Source organism: Trichomonas vaginalis, chromosome IV (assembly GCF_026262505.1).
Source record: "Trichomonas vaginalis G3 chromosome IV, whole genome shotgun sequence".
Classification (NCBI taxonomy): domain Eukaryota; phylum Parabasalia; order Trichomonadida; family Trichomonadidae; genus Trichomonas; species Trichomonas vaginalis.
Window position 1 is genome coordinate 18,905,429 of NC_067206.1, and position 26,310 is coordinate 18,931,738.

The 26,310-nt window shown below is 33.1% G+C and overlaps 15 protein-coding genes and 2 pseudogenes across 17 annotated transcripts, besides 4 other annotated features; 5 read left to right on the forward strand and 12 right to left on the reverse strand.

Moving 5' to 3' along the window:
- Window positions 1-21,822: part of a mobile genetic element that runs on past the window's edge.
- Window positions 2-1,609, forward strand: TVAGG3_0124770 (protein of unknown function, DUF4106 family; the record flags this gene model as incomplete). The annotated part of the gene is made up of 1 exon (XM_051223705.1): window positions 2-1,609. One exon carries the CDS (start codon window positions 2-4, stop codon window positions 1,607-1,609), a length of 1,608 nt encoding a protein of 535 aa, XP_051108691.1.
- On the forward strand, window positions 1,986-2,522 carry TVAGG3_0124780 (protein of unknown function, DUF4106 family; the record flags this gene model as incomplete). The annotated part of the gene is made up of 1 exon (XM_051223706.1): window positions 1,986-2,522. The coding sequence occupies one exon, from the start codon at window positions 1,986-1,988 to the stop codon at window positions 2,520-2,522; it is 537 nt and encodes a 178-aa protein (XP_051108692.1).
- Window positions 3,578-4,527, forward strand: TVAGG3_0124790 (uncharacterized protein; the record flags this gene model as incomplete). Its single annotated transcript, XM_051223707.1, has 1 exon — window positions 3,578-4,527. A coding segment is annotated over one exon (950 nt), but the record flags the coding sequence as incomplete, so codon positions are not given.
- TVAGG3_0124800 (uncharacterized protein) lies at window positions 6,546-6,734 on the reverse strand (the record flags this gene model as incomplete). The annotated part of the gene is made up of 1 exon (XM_051223708.1): window positions 6,546-6,734. The coding sequence occupies one exon, from the start codon at window positions 6,732-6,734 to the stop codon at window positions 6,546-6,548; it is 189 nt and encodes a 62-aa protein (XP_051108694.1).
- On the reverse strand, window positions 7,048-7,635 carry TVAGG3_0124810 (KilA, N-terminal/APSES-type HTH, DNA-binding family; the record flags this gene model as incomplete). The annotated part of the gene is made up of 1 exon (XM_051223709.1): window positions 7,048-7,635. The coding sequence occupies one exon, from the start codon at window positions 7,633-7,635 to the stop codon at window positions 7,048-7,050; it is 588 nt and encodes a 195-aa protein (XP_051108695.1).
- On the reverse strand, window positions 9,465-10,379 carry TVAGG3_0124820 (organellar and viral DNA polymerase type B; the record flags this gene model as incomplete). The annotated part of the gene is made up of 1 exon (XM_051223710.1): window positions 9,465-10,379. One exon carries the CDS (start codon window positions 10,377-10,379, stop codon window positions 9,465-9,467), a length of 915 nt encoding a protein of 304 aa, XP_051108696.1.
- TVAGG3_0124830 (uncharacterized protein) lies at window positions 10,811-11,671 on the reverse strand (the record flags this gene model as incomplete). Its single annotated transcript, XM_051223711.1, has 1 exon — window positions 10,811-11,671. The coding sequence occupies one exon, from the start codon at window positions 11,669-11,671 to the stop codon at window positions 10,811-10,813; it is 861 nt and encodes a 286-aa protein (XP_051108697.1).
- On the reverse strand, window positions 11,828-11,995 carry TVAGG3_0124840 (uncharacterized protein; the record flags this gene model as incomplete). Its single annotated transcript, XM_051223712.1, has 1 exon — window positions 11,828-11,995. One exon carries the CDS (start codon window positions 11,993-11,995, stop codon window positions 11,828-11,830), a length of 168 nt encoding a protein of 55 aa, XP_051108698.1.
- Window positions 12,220-13,132, reverse strand: TVAGG3_0124850 (DNA/RNA polymerases family; the record flags this gene model as incomplete). Its single annotated transcript, XM_051223713.1, has 1 exon — window positions 12,220-13,132. A coding segment is annotated over one exon (913 nt), but the record flags the coding sequence as incomplete, so codon positions are not given.
- Window positions 13,146-13,966, reverse strand: TVAGG3_0124860 (uncharacterized protein; the record flags this gene model as incomplete). The annotated part of the gene is made up of 1 exon (XM_051223714.1): window positions 13,146-13,966. A coding segment is annotated over one exon (821 nt), but the record flags the coding sequence as incomplete, so codon positions are not given.
- On the reverse strand, window positions 14,013-14,378 carry TVAGG3_0124870 (phage tail repeat-like family; the record flags this gene model as incomplete). Its single annotated transcript, XM_051223715.1, has 1 exon — window positions 14,013-14,378. A coding segment is annotated over one exon (366 nt), but the record flags the coding sequence as incomplete, so codon positions are not given.
- TVAGG3_0124880 (uncharacterized protein) lies at window positions 14,789-15,189 on the reverse strand (the record flags this gene model as incomplete). Its single annotated transcript, XM_051223716.1, has 1 exon — window positions 14,789-15,189. A coding segment is annotated over one exon (401 nt), but the record flags the coding sequence as incomplete, so codon positions are not given.
- On the forward strand, window positions 15,299-16,146 carry TVAGG3_0124890 (annotated as a pseudogene). The gene has a single exon. A coding segment is annotated over exon 1 (848 nt).
- Window positions 16,705-16,915: a mobile genetic element.
- Window positions 16,919-17,744: a mobile genetic element.
- On the forward strand, window positions 19,194-20,041 carry TVAGG3_0124920 (annotated as a pseudogene). The gene has a single exon. A coding segment is annotated over exon 1 (848 nt).
- On the reverse strand, window positions 20,046-20,288 carry TVAGG3_0124930 (serine threonine-protein phosphatase family; the record flags this gene model as incomplete). Its single annotated transcript, XM_051223717.1, has 1 exon — window positions 20,046-20,288. One exon carries the CDS (start codon window positions 20,286-20,288, stop codon window positions 20,046-20,048), a length of 243 nt encoding a protein of 80 aa, XP_051108703.1.
- On the reverse strand, window positions 20,380-20,668 carry TVAGG3_0124940 (uncharacterized protein; the record flags this gene model as incomplete). The annotated part of the gene is made up of 1 exon (XM_051223718.1): window positions 20,380-20,668. A coding segment is annotated over one exon (289 nt), but the record flags the coding sequence as incomplete, so codon positions are not given.
- A 3,187-nt stretch (window positions 21,823-25,009) lies between the features above and the next one.
- Window positions 25,010-26,310: part of a mobile genetic element that runs on past the window's edge.
- Window positions 25,135-25,737, reverse strand: TVAGG3_0124960 (attachment subunit-related family; the record flags this gene model as incomplete). The annotated part of the gene is made up of 1 exon (XM_051223719.1): window positions 25,135-25,737. The coding sequence occupies one exon, from the start codon at window positions 25,735-25,737 to the stop codon at window positions 25,135-25,137; it is 603 nt and encodes a 200-aa protein (XP_051108705.1).

Genomic DNA, 26,310 nt, shown 5'->3' on the forward strand with positions numbered 1-26,310 from the left:
AATGTACGCCGCTCAGAATATAACGCCAACAGTTTTGGATGCCATGAATGGAAATGTTTCCGAATGGTATAACGAATGCGACAATGCCATTAGAAGGTCAGAAATAGTTCCTGGAACTTACGAATATACAACTGCTGTTTCTTATGGAAACGTAGGTGAGTTTGGAGAAGGTTCTTCAACAACAGTAGATATTGCTTGCGACAGGTTTCATATTATTTCTATTGACAACTCATTCTTATACGTGGAACAAGACATTGAAATAAAACCTTCTGCCAAGTTGTCTGACAAGAAAGGTTGCAATGGAATTTTCTATGTCGGATACCAATATGCTCCAGAAGTTTTCATGGGATATAAGATATATTCTAACTCTGACTTAGTTCAAACAGTAACATGGGCAAACTATGAATGGTTCGCTTTGAGAAACTCAGTACAACCACAAGCTAGAGAACAAACAGACCAGTATGCAACTATTGAGAAAATAAGAAGACTTGACCCTAACGTTCCAGGAGTTTATGTTAACCTTTCTGGACAAACTGCAGCAGCAGTAACCAAAGTAAAACTGAAACTTAGAGTTCCTTTGTCATCTTTCCTCATCTTCAGGTTTTTAAGATACTTGCCAAACTGGGCAGGAAAAATTTCTATCGAACTTACTCCAAGCAAAAATAACTTAGTCATTGCACCAACACAAGACCCATTCACTATTACAGACGTAAAGGGAACAAATAAAACGTCATTCGCCGAATTTTGCAAAGACAAAGTTGACTTAGACTTTGGTTTCTCAAACCTCAACACTGAAGTAAACTATTATTTCAATGCTGCTGGAGATGCTTGGGACCCAGTTAAGTTCACATGCGAAAAATTTGAATGCAAGAGAATAGAAAGCAGACTTGCAGTCTATATGTTGGACCCAGATATTTCAAATGCTTTAGCTGCCAAATATATTGCAGTTCCACTTATGTTCCCTATACACCAAATATCTGTCAAAGACTTTGCAGGTGAAGTTGGAAACCAAAGTGCTGACCCAGGTGCAAGAACAGATATTGCTTTAACAACTGCAATGAAACATGCAGATACTATGTTTGTACTGTTCAGACGAACTATAAATGACTATTCTTGTTTCTACAACCCCGGTATTAAATATCATATAAACATAGATGGCAAATATTATCCAAGAGAAGAATATTCTACAGTTGAGGATATGAGGTCATACAACTTGACATTAGATGCTATGAACTTTAACAACAACTTCACAACAACCATTAACCCTGAAATGCAAAGTTCTATTATGCCATATGTGAAAGTATGGACTCATTCAGGAGGTCAAAAAACTCAATATACAAATGGAGACCGTTCAAACTTTTGGCTTGGCATTCCATTTGCTGACTCAGAAGACTTTATGGGTGGTATTTCAACTGTTGGTACAGTTCAAATACAATATACTGGTGACAGAGACGGTCCAGATGAATTGAAAGCAAAGAAGTTTACAAAACCAATAGCACTTTTCACGGAAGATGCTCTTTTGAAGATTCGTTCGATGAAACCTGCTGGGGCTCCTCAGATTGGTATAACGACAGCTTCCATCGAGCAGATTTTGGCAGCAGGTCAGTAAGTTGTTCTTGAACTGACTTCTCTCCGTCAAATATTGACAGTACGCCAGTTTTGACATAATATTGTAAGATAAACTTACCTTTAGAAATATCTGTAAGTTTTGAAGTTATATTTTTGTCTGCTTCAAGAACTTTCACCATTTCAGTTATACCAACTTTCTTTGCTTTATGAAAATATTTTGGTTCAGCAAATATTGCTATTCTATAACATTTACCATTGTTTGTGTAAAGAACTATTCTGTCAATGTATTTGTATTGTTTGTGTGTGTAAACTTTGTTTTGCTTCAATTCGAAGAGATACTCAAATACGTCCATCTTTTTATTCTAAGTAAAATGTCATTTCCGAAAAATAGAAGCGTAAGTGTTTCAAAAGGTTTAATGGCGGTGGCAGATGTGAAGTTAAATTCACCAACTCAAACAAACAGTCAAAGTGTTGTTGTCAATGTCAAAGACAGAGATGTTGAAGTGGGGAAACCATACGAAGACGAAGATGGTATAACAATAGTTCCTGTAAAAGAACAACCAACATACCCTGAAGTTAGCAGAGACTTAAGTTCTGTTGCAGATATTCGAAACGACTACCAACAACTGAAAGACAAACTTAAAACTCAGGAGAAGATTTGTCAAGCTTTAGGTATAATGTTAAACTTGGTCGAACACAACCCTGTAAAAGTGAACTCATATGTCATTGCACCTCATGAAGTTTTGAAAGAACTATTGAAACTTTTGACAGAGGCAGACGATATAAACATCAAAGAAATAGAACCCGACATTAGTTGCTGTGGTGTTTCATATAATGTCATTGACAAGATATACGTTATGAAAGGAGGTGAAACGTTGAACTTAAAATATAGTTTCCCAGACGTTATAAAAATATTTGACGACCACAACATTTCATTAAAATTTATTTGCTAAGTAAAAATGGCAAAACTTCTTGAAAGATGTTTGAAGAAAAATAATATAGACTTTATTTCATGTAAAGGACTTTACACACTTTTGAACGATATGAAAGACCCTGTTTTGTTTGTTCGTGTAGACAAAGGAAAGTTCTATGTCTTTACAAAATATTTGAACTTCTTAGACAGAGAACTTCAAGAAACGCCATGTGAAAGTTTAGATGAAGTTCTTCTCCACTTTCAGAAAAACTTTTAAAATATATAAATGGCAGAAGACATAATGGTTTTATACTATTACGACTAAAAACCCTGAGTCATATAATTCTATAACAACAAACTTACAAAGTCCTCAAGGACGATATTGTAAACTAACCTTAAACACAATGACGACTAAAGCCTGTTTTGCTCTTTTGACACCAGAAGATTTTATTGTTGTGAATGGTAAAAAATACTCCTTTGAAGATACTTACTCAGATATACACCAACAGGTTTTGTTGACTTATTTAATACTTTAAGGACGAGTGTAACATGTGCTGCAACTAGAGCAGGTTTCATTATGTTTGGATGTCCGACTGAGTTTAGTATAAACGATATGAGCTATAATACAAAACTTATATCTGGTTTTTACTACCAACAGTTTCCTATAACAGGAAAAGGTGTCATACAAGGTTTGTCTGTTCCATTGACTTTAAGTACACCTATTTTATATATTGTTTCAAACTTAGGTTCAAAGTGCTATTCGAATGTCGACAGAAACTATTATGACCAAAAGATACTTATGCGTATAAACAATACTTTCTCTGCTGGTTTGCCTATTGTTCATTCGAATGCAGAATTTTCAACCTTAGTGAACTCAAACACTTTGGCAAGTATAACGTTGACATTAGTTGACGCAAACTTTGTTCCTGTAAAACTTTTATGTCCTATGTATTTGTCAATGACGGCAGAAAGTTTCGAATTGGAAGATGCAACTGGTGAAAGTAATTGTATTACAAGAAACAACTTCAACAACAAATAGCTCAAGAACAACAAATAGCTCAAGAATAAAAAAATATTTTTTTTATTTTTATAAAAATGTACAGAATAGATGTTTCAGATTTTTATGACTTCCAAGCATTCAGAAATATGTGTCCATTTAGAGACTATAACAAAGCAGTCGAGAATTTGAAACGTTTAGTCATTTATGTTGACTCTGCCCCAGAATGTTATGTTATGAAAGAATGGGATGTAGTCTTTAACAAACCTAAAGCGACAATAGTTTCAGAACAAGAATGTAAACAGAAACTTAAGAAAATAAAAGTCGTACAAGTTGGCATGAAGATGTTAGATGCTTGGGATATCTTATTGTCAAAACTTGAAGATTTTTCAGTTCGTGGTATAAAGTTCTATACACCATCTCCAAACTTCTATTCTATCTTCACTGGATATAAATACGAACAAGTAGAATGGAAACACAGTATTATAGAAGCTTGGTTAGACCATGTCAAAGAAATTATATGCAATGGAAACGAAAGAGTCTATGAGTATATCTTATGTTGGTTTGCAAACATCTTACAACATCCAAGTGCTAAAAATGAAACTGCTCTCATTATAATTGGAAAACAAGGAACTGGTAAGAACACATTCTTTACAGATATCTTATGCAAACTGTTAGAAGGTTATTCGAACCCGAATATGACAAACTTAGAAAACATCTGCGGTAAATTTAACTCTTCAATAGAGAATATGAAACTTATAGTATGTAACGAACTTCAAAGTATAGATACAACAAAAGTTTTGAACTCAGATGCTTTGAAGAGTCTTATAACAGACAAAGTTGGAGTTGTTGAAAGAAAATATAAAGACCAAAGAGTTTGTGAAAATGTTGCAAACTTCATTATGGTTTCAAACAATGCTGTTCCGATGAAGTTAGAAAGTTCTGACAGAAGATATGTAGTTGTCAGAACGTCAGATTCTCATATGCAAGATACAGAATATTTTGACGACTTAGCAGAAACTTTGACATCTGACTTTTACAACCACTTGTTCTCATATTTCATGACATTAGATATTTCTAAGTTCAATCCAAGACAAATTCCACATACCGAAGAGAGACAAACATTGTTAGAAGCAAACAAGAGTGTATATGAACTGTTCATAGATGAAACTGACTTTGAGTGTTTAGATGAAAGGTCATTGTACGATTCGTATAATAAACAATATTGTCAAGAATCTGGTTATATGACAGCGTCTAAACGAACATTCTTGGCAAATGTCAAAAGTCTTTTAGACGTACAGAATGGTGTATATACAAAGAAAAATTTTTCTGAGTAAATTTTAAAAAAAAATATTTTTTTATCCGATAGAAAAGATGACGAAATATATTTCAGTAAACAAGTACATGTCAGGACTTAAAGAAGAACTAGACCCATTCACATATTTGAATGTTTACTTCTACCATTTTGAAAAGTCTTCATTCAGCAAAGTTTGGAACATCGAACCAGTTAAGTTTGCTATTGTGACTAAAAATGGTGCGAAATTTGAAGACTTAGACATAGAAGGTTTGTTAACAGTCAAAGAAAGTTTTGACAGAAGGTTTTCAAACCTTAAAGAAGGCAAAGCATACAAACTGTTATACCTTATGAACCAAAGAAAGCAGACGACTATGAATATTATGAGTCTAAAGTTGTAGAAGTTCAAGGTAAATTGGGTAAAAAGATTTTAGAGTCTAAGCCGTGTTTGCTCCTAAAGAGGAAGAGAACATTGACATTGACCCAGAAATGTTCTAAAAATAAAATTTTATTTTTACATGTCAAATTTCTTTTTCTCTGGCTCTGGTTCTTTCTTCTCTTCTTCTACTTTCTTTTCTTTCTTTTCTCTCTTCTTCTTTTTGGTGGAGTTATGTCAAACTTCTCAGAACCATATTTTGTAAAAGTGCTTTGTCATTTAATAGCTCTTCTATTCTGTTTTCTATTTCATTTTCAAGAACAGCGCATGTGTCTTCTTTGCATTCTAAGAAGTTTTGTTGGACTTCATCTCTCCAAGAGGCGTCATCTCTGTCAACAAGTCTGTCATTGACAAATTTTAAGACTGCTCTGCTTAATGTTTTATGGTTCTTGTCATATTCCCAGAAACAGAACTTTAGAACAAATTCACCTTTCTTGTTTACACTATGTAAGATTTTATGGTCGACAGATGTTTTGCTGTCGAAAAGCTTGTCTCGAATATAGATAGCGAAATCGCTAGACATTTCTAAAAGATAAAAATTTTAATTTTTCTAAAAATATTTAGAAAAAAAGTTTGCTGACATTGACAAGAAATTTGAGAATGTTTTAAATAAGAACAAGAGGAAGTTGGAAAATGCTCAGATAAAACCCATACATGACAAGTTCTTATTTGCTCAGAATGGTATAACAGGTCTAATTGCACCACCTGGGTCGGGTAAGACTTTCACTTATCTTAAAATGGCTGCACAACAACAAGAACTAGATGAGAAGAACCCATTCTATGAGTTAGTAGTCATTTGTAGTACTTCGGGTCAATTTGACCAAACCGTCAATTCGTTCAAAGATATTATAAAGAAGTCTAAGTTAGTATGTATAAAAGACTCTGAGTTGTTAGATTGGATAAAGAAGTACCAAAGAAGAGTTTTGAAGTATAATGCTATAAATGAGTATGTCAATTCGAAGTTTAAAGACCCAAATGAGGAAATGCAGAGAATATTAGAGAAGAAACACTTCAGAAACAAACAGAAAGAGATAGAATACATTTCGAAGAAATTGCAATCTTACGATTGAAGACTTACCCTCACAGATGTCTTCTTATCTTAGATGACTTTGCTTCTCATCCTTTGTTAAAGAATAGAGAACAAGACATGTGTCGAATTCTTAAGAAGCTCAGACACTTTAACATCTCAGTTGTCATTTGTGTACAGACAGCAAAGAGTTTAAGTAAGGATGTTAAAAGAATACTTACTGACATAATACTTTTCCCCGGATTGTCCGAAGATGATTTCATGGAACTTATGAAAGAGTCCATGGCAGGTAAGTTTGACAGACATGAACTATGGGAGAAGTACAAAGTCATACAAGACCCTCATACTTCTTTCAGAATTCATATCTACGCAAACAAAGTTCAAATTGTAAAAAGTCAAGCTTGAAAAATGTAAGTGTTTAGTCTTAGTCTGTTGTGGTGCTGGGGCTGTCGGTTCTTCTGGCTTTGGAAGGCATTCAGGAAGAGGAACGTCAGTCATCCGTTTGTGTCCTGTCGGATGGAAGAACTTTTCCTGTCGGAAGGAAGAACTTTTTCTGTCGGAAGGAAAAACTTTTTCTGAAGTTCGACCAAAAAGTTCTCAATTTTGAATGGTTTACGGACGGACAACTGGAAATTTTTCCTGTCGGAAGGAAAAATTTTTCCTGTCGGAAGGAAAATTTTTTCCAGTTGTCGGGAAAATATTTTCCTGTCGGAAGGAAGGACTCGGAATGCCAGAAGGATTTGACAAGGCAATTTACCTTATAGAGCTACCTGAGCCATCTGAAGTCAAGCTTGAAAAATAAATGGTTCATTTACTCTGCTTGTTTGAAGTTGTCAAAATACTCTGTTATTTTTTCCTTTAACAATGGCAAATCTTCTTTGAAGGTAAGTATTGTACAACCTTTCATATCATAGTGTGTTTGAGGTAACGTATCTTGAACTATTTGTTTCACATCTTCATTCGGTGTCATTGAAATCGGTAAGTTTTCGCGATAGAACCAATTTCTGTCAGATTTGTAAATCTTAGCAAGGTCGTAAAAGCTTTTGTTGTTTCTTCTGACTAAATGCAACATAACCATATCTTTATCTTCTTCATTTTCCATCTCTTCAGTATAAATCATATACTTATAGTTCTTTTCCTTTCCTTTTGGTACCGAACGTGGTATTCTTTTCTGAATGCTTTTGTCTTTTGCTTCAAGCTTGTTTTCCATCTCTTCACGTTCTTGTCTATGAATTTCATCTAACATCATGAAAATATAACAAGCATAACGAGGTGAAGCCCACATTGCTACAGCATTTACAAGAAGTCTATGTACATAATATCCTCTCAAACCAGGAGCCAAATTCTTGCGATTTTCGTACGGAATCTCTACCCTCGATTTTTCGAGGGTAGCAAACATATGAGGAAATTCTTCTAAAAGTTCTTTTGTCTGTTGGTTTTCAAACCAATGATATGCTTGCTTTGTAGAACGAAGAGCATTCAAAATACTTTGCATTTGGTACATATCGTCTTTGACCGAACGAATGAGACGTAACTGTTTGTTATACTGTATGTACTCGTATTCTTCATTTATGGCTTCATGAACGATAGCAGTTGTTGTGTTCTCTGTTGTTGACATATCTGTCTTTACATACAAAATAAAAAAATATTTTATAAAAAATTAGCGTTATTTTCTGACTTTCACAAAAGACCAAAAATAAACGCTTTACATGTATTTTTCAGCAACTTCGTCAAATAATTTTATAGCACTATCTATCTCATCTACTTCAAACGTTTCTTTACCTTTTATGGAGCACCATACATTTCTCAAACTTTTCAAGTAGTTCTGTTTCTGCAGCTCTCATATCATTCACAAACACAACCTTGACTCTATTGACTGTATTGTCATATCTTTGAGTTATATTATATGTTCTTCCTATCTTATATCTCTTTGTATTGAAGTCCTTCGGTTTCTGAACGATGTAAAGTAAGCCTTCACTGCAACGTTCCGTATCGAATGAACCATATGTTATGAAGTTATATCCAACAACTGGGTCTAACCATAACAAAACTATTGGTATAAGACTTTTGTCTATAAGATATGCTGTAGTTCCATAGAATCTTACCGATATCATAAGCTCAGGATTTCTTGTCAAAATTTTCTGAGTAGAAGCAATTCTAACCCAGTCGTGTGCTTTCTTTCCAGATAGTGTTAGAATGTCTGACAAAGAATATTTGTTGTATTTCTTTGAGTATCTTACGTTTAAATCACCTATTCTAACTATTTTGGTGTCATTGTCTATCTTTTTAACTGTTTCAAACTCAATGTTTGTCATTTTCTGTTCTTACATACAAAATAAAAAAAAATATTTTATAAAAAACTAACTTTATTTTTTCTATCTTGTATAAAAGATATGATTTCAGGGATTTTTTTTACGAAGTGTCAAAGTTCACTTCGTAAAAAAATAACAGTTATATAATGAAATTTGGTCATTTTTTCACGATTTTCATAGAGTTTTTTTACGATTTTCATGAGTTTTAGGCGACCCCGAAAAAAGTCTGGGTCGCAAATTCTTGCGATTTTCGTACGGAATCTCTATCCTCGGTTTTTCGAGGGAAGCAAGCATATGAGGAAATTCATGATTTTTTGGTCATTTTTTCACGATTTCAGGGATTTTTTTTACGAAGTGTCAAAGTTCTCTTCGTCAAAAAAATACAGTTATATCATGAAATTTGGTCATTTTTTTCGGCAAAAATATATTTTAGGGTAGATGGTTAGATCTAACCTCATTTCTACCCTCATTTCTACCCCATATGTCCTTACTGAAAAAGTATGTGTTCCATATGTCATTTTACTCAGAATTTTATACAGAATTCGGCAAAAATATATTTTAGGGTAGATGGTTTTTAGGTGTCACCAGGTCACTCGGTCACTCGGTCAACTAACATCTTTTTGAAAATGGTGACAACATGACATTTTGACAACAACACAGGAAATAAACTTCTTCGTATATGTTTTGTCATGATTTCATCGTAATGAGCGTAAATCAGACAAAAATATATTTTAGGTGAAGAGGTGAGATCTAACCTCTTTTCTACCCTCATTTCTACCCCATATGTCCTTACTGAAAAAGTATGTGTTCCATATGTCATTTTACTCAGAATTTTATACAGAATTCAATAAAAATATATTTTAGGGTAGATGGTTAGATCTAACCTCATTTCTACCCTCATTTCTACCATAAAGTTTTATAAGCGTTTTACATGGTAAACATTGTGAATTCGTGAAATTCTAAACAATTTTGTGGCTTCTATTTCTTCTGTCAGTATGTCAAAAGTTTTCACAATATTGAATGTATCTTTATATTTCTTCTTGACATCTGAAAGAAGGAAATCGTCAGCAGTTGGATAGTTTTTGTTCAGAAATGTCAACATGTCCATTTTATCTTCTGCTGGTTTCTCTGCTTCTTTCTTTAAATCAGCATAGTCGTTTCGCATACGTTCTATCTCTTTGACAGAATAGTTATATTTCCTTATTGCTGCTTTACATTTTGAACATTGTGGGTTCATTTTTGCGTTATATTCTGAAACCTTACCTGCTAAAACAACTAAGGCGTCAATGGTTTTCTTTAACTCAAAAGTTGCGGGTTTTATTTGTCCGTTCCATATTTTACCTCTTCTATCTTTATCTCTTATCTGCCATACACATTCAGCAACTAACGAAACAAAGTTGTCGTAGGTCTTAAATTCTTCAGATTTATATATGTCAGAAACATTCTTATATACCATATCGCAGTCTTTGTCCATGACTTTGTGGTTGCAATGAAATCCAAGAAACTCATAGTTAACCTTACGTATGAACTTCTTTATTTCTACTGAGTCAGTTGCTTTGACTTCAATTTCTTCAAATTCTGGAATAGTAAGCTTTTGTTGTTGTATTTCAGGAAGTTTAGGTAGATGGTCAATAATATCCTGCATTTCATAAAGATATTCTTCATTTGTTTCATCTTTCGCACTACAGCCTAAATCTCCTTGGAGAAGTTCCTGCTTTATCTTCTGGATTTCTGTTTCGAAAGTATATGAAGAAGGAATGAAGCTTTTCATTTCTACTAACATAGATGTTGGGTTCATGACTAACGAGTTTGGTGAAGTTGTTGCTAACATGTTCTTACAATAAAAATAAAAAATATTTTTTTAAAAAAACTAACTTTATTTTTTATGTTTTTTGTGAAAGTGTCAAAATTCAAGAGTTTTGTGTGTTTTCTACGATGGTAGAAATGAGGGTAGAAATGAGGTTAGAAATGAGGTTAGATCTAACCATCTACCCTAAAATATATTTTTATTGAATTCAGCAACAAAATTCAAGAGTTTTGTGTGTTTTCTACGATGGTAGAAAGAATACGGTGGAGCCAAAAGTGGCTCGACCTCAAAACAAGCATTTTGTGAAGAATATAGCAACCGCCAGAATACAGACGGTTGGTTTTTATACAAAATTCAACGGGTGAAAAAACAGGTGAAAAAACAGGTGAAAAAAGAGGGTAGAAATGAGGGTAGAAATGAGGTTAGATCTAACCATCTACCCTAAACTTTATTTTTCAATACTTTTTCAGCACTTTTCCGTAGTTATATATGAAAGACAATTCGAGATAAAAGTCATAGTACAATGGTATTATATGTTGCACACCATTTGTTGTGAACCAAACTTGAAAGTCAGAGAAACTGTTACTAGGTGGTTCGTAGAATTTAGAAGCAAAGTCATAAAAGTCCTTACCAATACATAGAAAACTATTGTTGCTTGAACTGAAACTTGCATGACACATAACATTTTGAGGGTCAAATACGTTTCTATAAACTGTCAAATCTGCTGGTGGAAGTATAAATTTAAATGGACCATCTGGTGGTAATGGTTCGTTCTGGTTTAGTAACCGAAGAAATTGTGCCCAAGAACGTTTGTCTACTTTCCAAAATAAAAACTCTGTATCTCTTGGAGGGTTAATTTCAATCTTTTGAAATGAAACGGTGGAGTTCATCTTGTCATATTCTAGTTTCAGATAGTATGTTCCATTTAGTAAAGAGTCGTATTTTTCTTGAAATTCCCAATAATATTTGTTCATTTGAGTTTGAAAGTCATTTAGAGTTTTCTCAAGACTTTCGTCTGAACGAACCGTAAAGATTCTCATTTCGTCAAATTTGTCTATTAGACCATCAGAACCTTTATACTGCCCATGAAAATATACTGCGAACATAAATGCGTTAGTTCTATTTGAAAACAAAACTCTTCTAAATCCTATTGCCTTTGCATCTGAAGGACTTTGAAGCCAACGAATTGGATAGTCAAACCTGTATGCTCCGGATGAAATTTCTTCATCTGAAATAGTCCTACCAGCATTTGTAAAGATATAGTCTAACGGTTTTGTATCTGCTACTTTTGTTCTTTGTTTTTCAACCTGAAGCATTTAATATATGTAAAAATATATTGTTTTAAAAATTTTTTACTTCATGCAATGTTTTATTTCTCATCTAACAAACAAGTTTCCCAACGGTCTTCTCCAACAAACTCAGCGTACATTTCAAATAAAATTTAAAAAATGTCACTTTTTTGAAAAACGTTTTTACTTCATGCAATGTTTTATTTCTGTGCCGTCTTCAAGTATGCCCCAGTACTTACGCTTGGAGAGGACATGAACTTCGGAAAATACCTTATCTAGCTTAAAACAGCCCATCTTTTCACCGACCATTCCCATTTCAATGAGTTTGTTGTATCCTTCTTCGTTCGTCATGAGTGCGTCAATGTTCTCATAGTAAACCTTCACTTTGGATTTGACTTCGGAGAAGAATTTGTTGTAGTTGTCAAGGACTGCTTTTGCGAACTGAGGGTAAGACCAATGTTCGACAATAGGTTTTAATGTGGTTACTAAGCCACTTTGACCTTGAGTGAATTCGTACTTCAAAACAAAAGGAGAAAACCTTTCAACAAAGTTGTCGACCTTCTCATAATGTTTACTCTTCATCTCTTGAGGTTTCTTAATGGAATATCCCCATGTCGAATTCATAAGCAATTTGAGTGTCATTGCAAGTTTGGGGTTTGAAGCTTCCCTAATATCATACAGTTGTTGTATGACTTTTCCAACTGTATAGTTCCTTCCCGGGAACTCACCATCTTCGTTTGGAATTCCAGTCGGAATATATTGGACAAACCTCATGTATGCAGCGTTAAGGTCGACATAGTATATCTTTTCATCTGAGTCGAACTTGTCGCAACCAATTGGTCCAGTTTGTGGAAATTCAAGTGAGTCTCTTATCTTCTGAGAAACTTCTCCTGTTATCTCATAAACATCGTCGAAGCAACCTGTTTCATATAAAACCTTCTGACCTAACTCAGAAGCTCTCCAATACAATTTGACGTCAATTGGATGTCTCAATGGAAGTTTGTTTATAGCATCTTGAAGTTCTTGCAACCTCATTGGAAGTTCTTCTGGTTCAGGTTGGTATCCGAACAATCCAACTCCTTTTGGAACTGTGTACTTCTTTTGTGCTAGAACTTTGTCTGGAACAACTTTTGGTCTTGCTAACAATGAAAAGTTTGTTTCGTCTTTTGGTACAAAAGTTTCTGTCAGCTTGTCATCTGGAATTGGTTCCAACAAACCTTTCTCGAAAAGAATGTTTACAGCTCTGACAATGTTGCACTTGCCTTTTCCGAACAATGGGTTTGTAAGACTTTCGTTCAACATGAAGTGGTTGTTGAAAATTACAATCTTCAACCATGGTAAGTCTTTGTCAACAACATAGTCGTCATGTGAAGAACCTTTAGCTGTAGGTATGTTAACTCGGATATTGACATTTGCCAACGGTGCAATTTTTGCCAATTGACCTCTGAGAATGTACCTTGTCTTCACACATGACTCAAGATACTTCATCTTCTCATCTGTAACAAGACCAGAGTTCCTGAGACATGTAAGAATACAAGGTTCATTGACAATTATTTCAATTGAATTGTAAATTCCATACCTTGTCAAGTCAATGTCAGACTTATTTATGAACGGGAAGTATCCAGCATGTTGTCTGACTGCTTGAGGGTTAGGTTGGTACCATTCGAACTTGACACTTGCAATTCCTTCAATTGCATTCAAAATGTCTGAGTCGGAGTCAACCATTTGTTCTCTCTTTGTAGTCTTGAAAGCGTCAAGAAGTTGTGCGGCTGTTTGTTCATTGCCATGTGCATAGTAAATGTGACCATCCAAATCTGTTATGGTCAATCTGAGATTGTGTCCTTTCTTATTTCCGTCTTGAATTGCAGCAAGTACACCCATGAAGCCTTCTTTGTTCTTTCCTTCGTCAAAGTTTACTGTAAAGGTTCGACCAGATGTAATTTGACTTCTAACTTCACGATACTTTTCATATGAATATCTTGTTCTTTCCATGGGAGCATGTGTGTCTTCACCTTTTCCTTTTTTCCTTCTCAAAGGATGCAATTGTTCGTCATGTTTCCAGTAGAATCTGGCAAAGCCGTCGTGTCCTTCAACTTGAGGTTCACTAACATCGAAAGGCATGTCCATAAGACGTTCTTCTTCTAACCTCTCTAGTCTGTTTGGATAATTTGCACGTGCTGTTTCCAAATCCATTTCGTAGCGAAGACCAGACAATTTGTCATAGACTTTTATGGGTCTTCCCTTCCTATATTTAAAATTCTTCGAAACTCTCCAACCATATCTTTGCAACTCTGCTTTTATTCTAGCAGATTTTCTATCCATTCTATATGGGGGCATTTTTATAAAAATAAAAAAATATTTTTTTTCTTTACTTAACATAACCGCCTGCTGCCATAAGTCTTTGACGCCAACCCATACCAGCTAATGAAGGTTGACTTGGTTTAGTTTGGAAACTAAACTTTGGTTTTGGTTTATCTTCAGTTTTTGGTTTCTCTTCTTCTATCGGTTTTTCGTCACTTTTCGGTTCCTCTGACTTTACTTCACTTGCAGGAACAGTTGTGTCGTCAACATCTTCATAAATATCATATGCCATTTGTTTTTGTTTTCCTTTCAACTTTTTGTGTTTGTTGTAAAGTTTAGAATATTTCGACTCTAAGTCAATGAGATGTTCTATAATGAACTGTTGGTCAGTGAAGTAAACTTTTCCATCTGTTGTCTCGAAAGCTCCTTCAGACTTCAATATTTTATTTGTGAGAGTCTGTTTCTTTTTTGAGATACTTGCCGTTCCATTTTTATGAAAAGTGACTTTGTAGTTAGGGTTTGTATTTCCAGACCTGGCACTTTCTATTATTGAATTTTTCTCTTCATCTGTAAGTTCTTTGAAAGGTTTTGACAATGGTTCTGAACTTTTTGTTTGTGGTGTCAAATCTACCGTTTCAACTTCTTCGGTCATTTCATCTCAGTAAAAAATTTTAGTTTGGTTTGTTTTCAACTGGTTGTTTAGGTTTTTTAAGTCGGTCTAAAACTTCCTGAGGTATAGGAAGAACTTGACAAACACGTTGTGTAACTGCTGGAAGCCGACAAATCCATCTTGAACCCATTTGTCTCAATGCTGTATTGTTCATTTCATCTCAGTAAAAAAATTTACATTCCCACGTTTGAGGCGGTTGAGGTTGGTTATTGTTTACCCACTGTTGTGCATGGTTATATCCTCTGTTAAAGAATCTTTCACCTTGGTCCATATAGTGTCCTGCTTGGTTATAGTAGTCATTTGCTTTGTTATAATAGTTTCCTGCTTGTCTTCCTACATTGTCCATCCATCCTTGAACTTTTCCTCTTGTTTCAGGATTTGGAATAAGATTTGTTGCATCTCGTGCTACATCCCAACCTTTCTGTACAGTTTGTATAATAGGTTGTGCTTTCTCTTTAAGTATACCTAATGTACTCAAAATCTTCCTTCCAACTCCAAATACACCTCTGGCTATTGTTCCCACTGCGGGCAAAAATCTGGATGCAACTCCTGCTAATGCGCCAAATAAACCCATTTCTTATGGGTTAAAAAATGACGAATTCAAACAAGGACCCTATGTTTCTAAGGCAACAAAGAAAGCACTCATGGTAAAAATCTTTAGTTCAACACCAAATGCTTGGTTTATGGATATCTTGGAAAACATTCCGAGAGTTAGAACAGATGGACCACCATACTGGCTAATATTTGTCGGTCAAAACACAAGATACTGTGAAGCCATACCATTATGGTCCAAAAATATTTTAGATGTGAAAACTGCTTTGACAATATTCGTTGACAAATACCATCCAACAAAACTGACATCTGACTATGAAAGTTCTTTCAAATCAGACGATATTAAAAACTATCTGCGTTCAAAAAATGTAAACCAATATTTCATTGTCGACCAAAACCATTCTGCTCTTGGTGTCATTGACGGTTGTATAAAAATGTTAAGAGACTTAAACCAACCACAAGGTGGTGAAGCAAATGAAATGTCATATGACGACAAGTATAGACACTTCTCCATGGCAAAGATGAGACAAGTTTTAAATATTTACAATAGCCGTAAACAAAAAGGTTTGGGAAACCACTCCCCGAAGAAATGAAAAACAACCCTGACTTAGAGAAAGACTATATATTTAACAATTTAGTCAAAAGAGACAAACAAGAAAGAATGCCGGGCTTCAAACTTCAGAAAGGTGACAAAGTAAAAATAGAAATACCTAAACGCGACCCATATGAAAATACTATTGACTATGACAACAATGGGAACCCGACAGGTACTCACGTTCGTGTTCGTAAAAATAGAAGAAAGTATACAAGAGAATATTATGAAGTTTTAGGCAAACATGGCAAAATGTACAGACTGCAAGCAGAAGATAAAACTACTATTGTCAGACCTCGTTTCCAACTTGTCAAAGTTCAAGGTGGTATACTTTCAAAGACAGTTCCTAACAAATATAAGACAACTCCTGACGAATATGCTAAAGAAGTTGAAAATGACGACTAAGCAATTCTATACCATGCGTAAACTGTCATGTAAGGTGGCATGTAGTCTGTTCCATTTCCTGTAGATGTTGTTGTAAAAGTATGTTGGTGGTTTCCAGTTGTATCTGTCCACATTCCATTCCAGTCTACTGGGTCGTTTGGAAAATGAGATCTTGACATAACTTGAATTTGCATTGAAGTCTGAGAAACAGTGTTATATCCTTGTTTGCAAACCCTATGACTATGGTTTCCATTAGAACTTGTTGTACCAGAATGACTATGTGGTGGCAAGTTGTCGACAGATATCTTTTTGCTTCCACCTGTTTCCTTTGAAGAGTTTGCACAATACAAAAACCTGTCGACTATTTGTTCCCATGCACCAACACCAAACATTACTTGAGGACCACTTGCTTCCATAGATGTATAAATAGAACCTACTGGGTTCATTAAATCAAACATATGAGACATTATAGGATTGTCTCTTTTGAGCTTAAAATATAGTGCAACTATTTCAGGTTTCTTCTGGTTTGTGTCAGAATATTTTTTATAATATAATCTTATGGAGTAGGTGACAAAAGTGCATACTCTTAAATTAACCTTAAATGTTTATTTTTCGATATTTTCGGTATTAACCTTATTGTAAATTTTTCCGGTGATAAATTTATCACACTGAGGTTATTTTTCCGGTGAGATTTTTAACCTTGATTTAATGAAATTAATATATATAAATTTTATTATTTTTAATTTCGAATGAGTATAATAAAATATTTTTTTATATCGTCATAACTCTCATCACTGTTGTGATTCCAAATGCGATTATTAAGGTTCAAGTCGCTAATGTTTTGAATGAAGATAGAGCAGTAAGAATTCTTACAAGGGCAGGTAATCAGATTGTTGAGCAAAGAGCTTCAAAACACGATGAATGTTTGAAATTAATTCAACACATTTTGGAAATTGTCGAAAGCCGAAGGATTGAACCTAATGTCCTTATTCCATCTTTGAAGACAATATTAAATTTGGCACAAAGAAGTTTAAAGGAAGAGTAAGCAAGATTAGATAATTTGGACTTTTTTTAAAATTAATGAATAAACAGTATATTTTTGAAGTGTAAGCTTATTTACCTGAAGCTATATTACTTAATATAACATTCAAAGTATTATTGCTATTTATGGGAGAACAAATTTATGTAATTTTCACATGAAAATTGATAAATTTGTATTTCCTTATGATAATCAATTTTTTGTATTTGTAGAGAGTCTCCCTGCATGATATCAAGACTTGGCTATTGGTCTTTATCCATTTTTGAAAATTGTATTGTAAATTGTAAGAATTTCTGAATACTACTACTATAAAATATAATTGCTTATCAATGTATATTCTCCCTGCATGATATCAAGACTTGGCTATAAGTCTTTATCCATTTTTGAAAATTGTATTGTAAATTGTAAGAATTTCTGAATACTACTACTATAAAATATAATTGCTTATCAATGTATATTCTCCCTGCATGATATCAAGACTTGGCTATAAGTCTCTATTCATTATGAGTATGACCCCATTTTTTTTACAAAAAGTGCCGAATTGCAACTTTGTCCCAATCTCTAATCTTATGTTTTCAGGGTAGGTAAAATCTTGACTATAATATTTATTTCTGTCATCTTCATAATAGTATACTATTCTCGTTTTTTCTATTGCATTATATCTTTTATATCTATAATATTCTAAATATAATGTTTGCTTTTGTTCATCTACATGTGGTGTTCTGTCGTCATCTCCATAGTCATAATAATATGGTGCTGGAGCTGGGTCAGGCAATGTCATATCTGTCATTTCATAAACACTTAAATATTTCTTTTGTTCGTCTCCATATAAGTTTAAGTAGCAGTTGTTGTCTAATGGAACTTTAACTTGTGTACCATCATTATTTTTATAGCTTACATACATTTCATTGTTATTTTTCGGAATGAGTTTATACCGTATACCATTTTTTAAGGACTGTACAAACTCCCATCTAAAATATTTGTTTTCTTCATAGATAGAAAAGTCACCAACAATAGTTTCAATATTTTTTGTTCCAACTAAACTTTGGTATATTTCATTGACATATGTTTTATCTGCTTTCTTCTCTAACTCATCGTTAACATATTCCTTATCCGCTTTCTTCTCTAACTCATCGTTAACATATGTTTTATCCGCTTTAAAGTCTAAACATCCTGAAACCCATCCTGTATCAGCTTTAGTTTTTAAAATCTTCGATGTCCATTCATGATACCATTCAACCCTTTCTTTAATTTCATTATCTTTTTCATCCACATATTCCTTATCCGCCTTCTTCACTAACACACTAGCCACACATCCCTTATCCACCTTCTTCTCTAACTCACTGTTGACATATGTTTTATCTGCTTTCTTTTCAAGGCTAACGTTTAAGTCTGTTATTTCAGATATAGAATGTGTATGTCCAACGTTACTTTTACTGTTTAAGGTTTCTTGTAAGTTTGTAATATTTGCAATGGTATGTGTATGAGTCTTATTTGCTTTTGTCTCTAAGGTTTCTTGTAAGTTTGTAATATCAGATATAGAATGTGTATGAGTCTTTTTAGAATATTCGTTTTCAGCTCTTGTCACTTCACTTGACATTTTATTGTCAACATATGTTTTGTCTGCTAGTTCAGGATGAGTATGTTCTTTTGTTGCATAAGCATTGTTAGCTCTTTCTTCTTCTTTTGCTATTGCATCGTCTACATATTCTTTGTCAGCTTTGTTGTCAACATCTGCTTTCAAAAGAAGTTCATTTATAGGTTTCTCGTTTAAAGTTCCTTTTGTTGGATTTATACAGACAGTATTGTTCTTCTTGTCTTGAAATAGAAACTCATCTGTCATTGGGTTTAATGTCAGTTTTAAGTTTCCTTCTTTCAATGACTCAGATATCTTAGAATAGTTTGAAAAGTTTGTTGTGTTCTTATTTAGAGCTTGTATAATGAGTTGTCGGTTGTGTTGTATTTCTCTCATAGACGCTGTTTCATTTGACATTTTTATTCTAGATAAAATATGCTTTCAATAGAAAAGAAAATTCAAGAGTTGCTACAACTAAACCATTAGATGAACTTTTTACTAATGTAGGTCAAAAGTTTGAGACAGAGACCGTAAAGCATGAAGGCTATCGTTTTGACTACCCATTAAGATGGTTAAGAGACCCATCTGTCACAAAAGCTATTGGCTTTCGTAGAATGAAGTTCATTTCAGAAGCCATACATGGTTTCCCATTTACGGTCGGTTTTGTAGTTCGATACTATAACAAAGAAAAACGTACGTATGAGAAATTTGAACAGGGAAAACTTTTACAAGTTAGTTTGCTTGTAAACTTAGAAACAACTCTTCAAGCTTTTCAAGAAAAAATAAACGATATCTATCTCGAATATGCAAACCAGTATAACATTGACGAAGGAGAGTACCATCTCGATATTATATATGACAGGAAAAATGCAACTGTTAAAATCAATAGAATAGAAGACCTTGGAGAAAACGTTTATATTTCTACAAAATATAACAACTTGGCATGGTATAGATTTATGAGGATGTTAAATCAGCCTGCAGAATATCCAGTACACCCGAACTTTTATGAAGTCGAAAACCCTAATGGAACATATGAAAATGTTTTCGACCAAGATGCTATTATAGTTCATGCTTCATTTTCTGGCGCACAAAACTCTTTTTTATGCTTGGCAAATGACTTTTACGAAAAACCTACAAAGTTATATGAACCACCGAGTGGAAGTATTTCAGACTTTCAAGTATGGTTTACTACAGATGGAAGAAAGAGAATAATTCCATTATACCATGCGTTTTACTTAGAACTTAGTTTCATATACAACTACTATCGAACGGTAAAAATATAATTTTTTAATACGGTTGAGGTGTTGGATTTGGTTGCCAACTAGACTGTGGTGCAGGTTCAGGCTGTTGTATAACAGGAGCTTGTTCTTCTGGTTCAGGGTCTTTAGGTATAATACCAACAAACTGACCTACTCTTTTACCAATATTTTTGACACCGTTCCAAATTCCTTTTCCGACAGATTTTATTCCATTCCATATACCTCTTCCAACTCTTCTGAAGAAGTTTCCAATACTACTGAAGAAACCCATTTTACTATATGTAAAAATCTAATGTCCACCTAGTCTTTACGTTTCCTGTTGAGTTCCATAGCATTCTTTAACTGGAGCTCATACATTCTATTTCTCCTCTGGTAGAAAACATATTCTGGGTCAACTCCTGTGTTCGCGTCATCTGCATAAAGTTGTTTATATCCCACTTCAGGGTTTGTATAAAACTCTTTCCATCTCATATTTGCATACCATGGTGGCAAACCTAACGCAGCGTCATTTGACATGGCAGTTTGCATTTGTACATCTGTTGGCACTTGACCATAGTTTGCCATTGCAGTTTGTATTCTAACTTCATTTGGAATATTCTCTGGGTTTGGTTGTCCAGGTTGCTGTGCATTCGCTAAGTTCTGTGCGTCCATTTAATATTAGATAAAAATATCTCTTACGAGTACATATGCTGAACATTTGCAGGCATTGGTTCATCTTCATATTCTCTGTACTTTTCTGCCACGTCAAATAAATAAATGACACAATGGAAAAAACCTAAAACAAGTAGTCCTATTTCAAACCACATTTACTTACTAATAAAATTTCTTTATTGTGACACTTTCTCCAGTTTATAGGACCTCTCTCATATTCTATCTTGTCATATATAAACTCATAGTCATGTATGTCCTCTAACCATCTCATAACGGTTTCCAAACCACTTTTATCGGATGTAAAGTAAAAGCATGGATGGTTATGTATAACGTCTAAAGTTTCTAAAGAGTCTCTCAAAGTCCAGTCTACTTGGTATTGAAAATCCCATGTGTTATAGAACGGCGGGTCCACTATAAAGAAAACATTTTCCTTGTCTTTATATTTTTCATACAACTCTGTCCAACGACATCTCACAAACTCTATACCCTCAATATATTTTTCTATGTTCTTTTTGAAAACATTTGTATAGTTAAGATATAAAACTTTTGACATAAGTGTTTCAATGTCATGAACTCTTATAGAACCACTATATAATAGTCTAGCAGATATACTATCCCAGTCTATATATTCTGCTTTTTTCAAAACCTCTCTCACAATATTTTTCTTATCTAATGGTATACTTTCCATCTTACCTATAGGTATCTTTTCTTTTAACTCTTTCAATATATTGTTTGTGTCTGGTATATGTTTGAGACGGTTCATATAGTTGTCGAAGTCATTGCATATAATCTTTGAGTCAGGGAATACGGTATGGCACAAATGGGATATATAGAAACTTCCACCGAACAAATCTACAAATGTTAGACCATTCGGTAGTTTCTTAAGTTCTCTCAATAGAATATCTTTACATCTACTCTTATTTCCAAAGAACGGTAACGGTGGTTTTGTAAAATTCATTTATATATAATAATAAAAATGTTTTTACCTGAAAAGTGACAGAAAAGTGACAAAACATGAAAACATATATATTTTGTGAAAAGCTCCTGGAAGACCCGTATATAAGAACTTCATTTATACTAAACATCTTCGGGGCTAGAGGGCGCAACGCGCCTGGAAGCCCCACTTCCTTTTTTTTTATACAATAAGAAATATATTTATAAGTTTTTTTTTGAAAAATGTTTAAAATTGAGAGATCAAAATTTCGATTTGTGAAAAGAAATCATAAATCAAATATGTCCTAATTTTTGTTTTTATTAGGGTATACATGTTTTATACTCGAAGTACGGTATGTTGTTGTTTTTTTATTCAATAATTAAAAACTTGCATACAGGTCGTAAGGTGTTGGAATATCGTACACAGAGGTTACGCACATGTCTAGGGCAACTATTTGTTATGAATGAGTGTATTTTAAAAGATTTGAAATATCATAAGATTGATCCAAAATGGCATTATAATAAATGTTTTTATCAAATGTTAATTATATTTTAAATAAAGTAATGCAAAATTAATGACTTTTGAAAATTGAGAGAGAGAACAGAGGTGGGTCAACGATAGAATAAGGTTAAAAATTTCGTTTCGAGCATAATAAATCAATTATATTGAGCTATCTAATATATATATTTAAATAATATCATAATAGATAAATCATACACTTCCTAATAAATCATTTTGAATATGGATGAATAGCATAAAAATGATCTCTTGAAGTGTAATTTGAAGAAAAAACGAATCATGATAAAAAGGTAGGTTTATCGAGTATAAATTGTTTATTTGTAAAACCATTAATAAATTTAACTTCAAATGATAGGGTCAAGTTTGAATGCAAAATTCTAAATAATTTTCTATTAGAATTCTTAGAGCTTGATTCTAATGTAATGTGTTCTTAGTAAAGTATCGTAAACGAGATATCCAATTAGGAACCACACGTTTGTTTTTAAAATAAAATTTGTACTTTTTGAATTAAGACCGAAGTTTGGTAGATCATATCAACAGTGCAAATTGTTCGTGATACTAGTAAGTTAATTGAAAAATGATGATGAGAAAAAAAGGGAGTAGAATGATAGGACATATCACACCAAAAATAAATGAATTTTTGTAAATCAAATATGATTAAATGAATTTAAATAGATTATAGGAGATAGTAATTAATAAAAAAAAAGTAAAATGTTATTCACCAAAAAAGTACGTTAGTTAACGGTTTTTTAATAGTAAAATAAATATAAAATACACAATAGGAAAGTCATGTAGAATTAGTTATTATTAAAATTATAGAGAAAAGGAGCAAGATAAATTAAAAAAAAATTCTCGAAATTTGAATACAAAGCTTTTTAAAAAGTGTTTGTATTAATTTCGAGAATCCTAATTTTCGAAAATTGAAACGACGAGTTTCAATTTTCGAAAATTACAAATTTTATTATAACGTTTTAGACTAAATTATTTAGATTTTAAAAAGAATATTAAAAGTATAATATGAGTTTGTGAAAATGATTTCAACATTAGATAAAATAAATCGAATGAGATATAAAAATGATAAAGTTACTGTTTTAACCGTAATGACTTGTATATGTGTTGTATTTGCTAAATAATTGGATATGGAAATAAAGAATTTATCTAATTATCATTATTGTGCTATATTGAATGTGATGAGTAGTTTGAAATTGATAATAAATTAATTTATTGAATCAGTTAACATCTGAAGAAATTTTGAAGGGTATATATGACGTACAAATGTACTAATCTCAAACGATTGGTACATATGTATCAACTTTTTTTGAATCACAAAAAATTCAAAGAAAATTTGAAACCAAGACAGATATAACAATGATATGTCTACCTTGAACTGTATATGACAGTTCATATGCTCAAAACAGATTGTTGATGCATATGTTTCATCTTTTCTTTAAATCAAAGAAGATTCAAAGAAAAGTGGATAGAAAGAAAGCCATTGTTTTGTGATGGCTTTCTTTAAAAGCATATATTGGTTAGAATTGTACAAGTCTCAAAGAATTAGTAGATATGTATCAACTTGTCTTGAAATCATAAAGGATTCGAAGAAAAATTGAAAAAAAGACAGCCATTGATAGACAATGGTTGTCTTTGTGTGCAACATTCACTTGTATTGACAACAATAACAAGTTATTGTTGTCATGAGCAACTTTGTGAAGAATCATTTGTGATTCTTCTTAAAGTTGTATCAAAGACACTCATTATTATATAATGATTGTCTTTGTGTGCAACATTCACTTGTATTGACAACAATAACAAGCGAATGTTGCTCATAATGCAACTTTGAGAAGAATCATTTGTGATTCTTCTCAAAGTTGCATCAAAGACACTCATTATTATATAATGATTGTCTTTGTGTGCAACATTCACTTGTATTGACAACAATAACAAGCGAATGTTGCTCATAATGCAACTTTGTGAAGAATCATTTGTGATTCTTCTCAAAGTTGCATCAAAGACAGCCATTATTATATAATGATTGTTTTTGTTTCAACTTTTCTTCGAATCTTTTGTGATTCAAAGAAAAGTTGATCTAAAAGTACCAAACGTTTGAGATTGGTACATTTGTACGCAATATATGCTTTGAAAGAAAGCCATGACAAAAGAATGTCTGTCTTTGTTTCAACTCTTCTTCGAATCTTTTGTGCTTCAAAGAAAAGATGAAACATATGCATCAACAATCTGTTTTTGATGCATATGAACTGTCATATACAGTTCAAAGGTAGACATATCATTGTTATGTCTGTCTTTGTTTCAACTTTTCTTCGAATCTTTTGTGATTCAAAGAAAAGTTGATCTAAAAGTACCAAACGTTTGAGATTGGTACATTTGTACGCAATATATGCTTTGAAAGAAAGCCATGACAAAAGAATGTCTGTCTTTGTTTCAACTCTTCTTCGAATCTTTTGTGCTTCAAAGAAAAGATGAAACATATGCATCAACAATCTGTTTTTGATGCATATGAACTGTCATATACAGTTCAAAGGTAGACATATCATTGTTATGTCTGTCTTTGTTTCAACTTTTCTTCGAATCTTTTGTGATTCAAAGAAAAGATGAAACATATGCATCAACAATCTGTTGTTGATACATCTGAATTGTATTATACCCTCTAAAAGAAACCCTAACAATCAAATAGCTTTCGTTCTATCAATTTTTCTTCGAATCTTTTATGATTTATAAAAGAATTTATAAATATAATCAGATTCAATTCTAACTTTACATATATATACTATTTATCTATATAAATATTCAAAATACTAGTTAAATAAAATTATTATGTCCTTTTTGAACTAAAATCTCTAATATCAAAAATACCCCTAGTCTCATAAGTTAAATAAAAAAAAAAAAAAAAAAAAAAAAAAAAAGGAAGTGGGGCTTCCAGGCACTTCGTGCCTTCTAGCCCATAAGAAATTTTTGTTTAGATTAAAATTAAAATTTTTATTCTGAAATGTTTGCTTTAATGTTTTTTATGGATGGAAATGAACTGGATATCGTCTGAGTCTTCGCTTGTTTCCTCCTCTTCTTCTTCTTCGTCCGAATTGTCTTCATCTTCACAATAACCAGATAAGAAGATGGTTATTTTGGTTTGTTCTGGTTTTTTGAGAAGCATTTTGGCTGTGCCAGTAAAAACGAACTCAAGATTTTGATAGAATTGTCTGCTTGAGTGAGTGAAATTGCATACTGTAAGTGGCATTGCAACTCGGTTTGCTTGAACAGATATTATTGAAACTTCTTCTCCATCTGGTATCCGTTCAGGAATATCTAAAGCGGCTGTTGTGATAATATGCATATTGTTTTCGTAATGCAATTTTGGATATATTTCGAATGGATGTGCAGCTACACCAGCTGGAGCAACAATGGAAAGATTCCAGGAGAAAGAACCGTGTTTGTTTTCATCTTCTTTCCAATTGTAAGTTAAAGGATAAGGGCGAAAGTCTTTGAGTGTTTCATATAGCTGTTCTCTTAAGTTTGGTTCACAGCAAAGAATGAATTCGTCAATTGCTTGAAGAGATATCATAGTTGAAACATAAGGCAAATTCGACAAGAAAAAGTCAACCATTACTGTCGGGTTTTGAACTTTGTTTTCTAATGTTTCGACTGGTTTTATTATACTTTTGAAATATCTATCATAGTCATTGTTGTCTGTTAAGGACAAATTGTTTGGATAATCTGCAATGAGTCTTCTATATCTTGCTTCTGTTGTTGAGAATGAGAAGACACCTTCTGGTTCTGTAGGAGTGTAAGTTTTTGGTTGAATTTGAGCTTCAATTTGTGTCTGATTGGAGTCTGATTGGACTGAAACAACTTGAGCTTCTGTAGTTTGTTCGACTTCGGCAGTTTCTTTTGGTTGAATTTGAGCTTCAATTTGTGTCTGATTGGAGTCTGATTGGACTGAAACAACTTGAGCTTCTGTAGTTTGTTCGACTTCGGCAGTTTCTTTTGGTTGAATTTGAGCTTCAATTTGTGTCTGATTGGAGTCTGATTGGACTGAAACCTGTGTAACCTCTTTGGACATACTAGTAAAGTATGAAGATATAAGTGTTTGACCTTTAAAGAGCTTTTGTAAAGAATTGTCAGTCATGCTACTACTGTGGTCTTCCATTAGATAAAAATGAACTGTTTTTTTCGGACT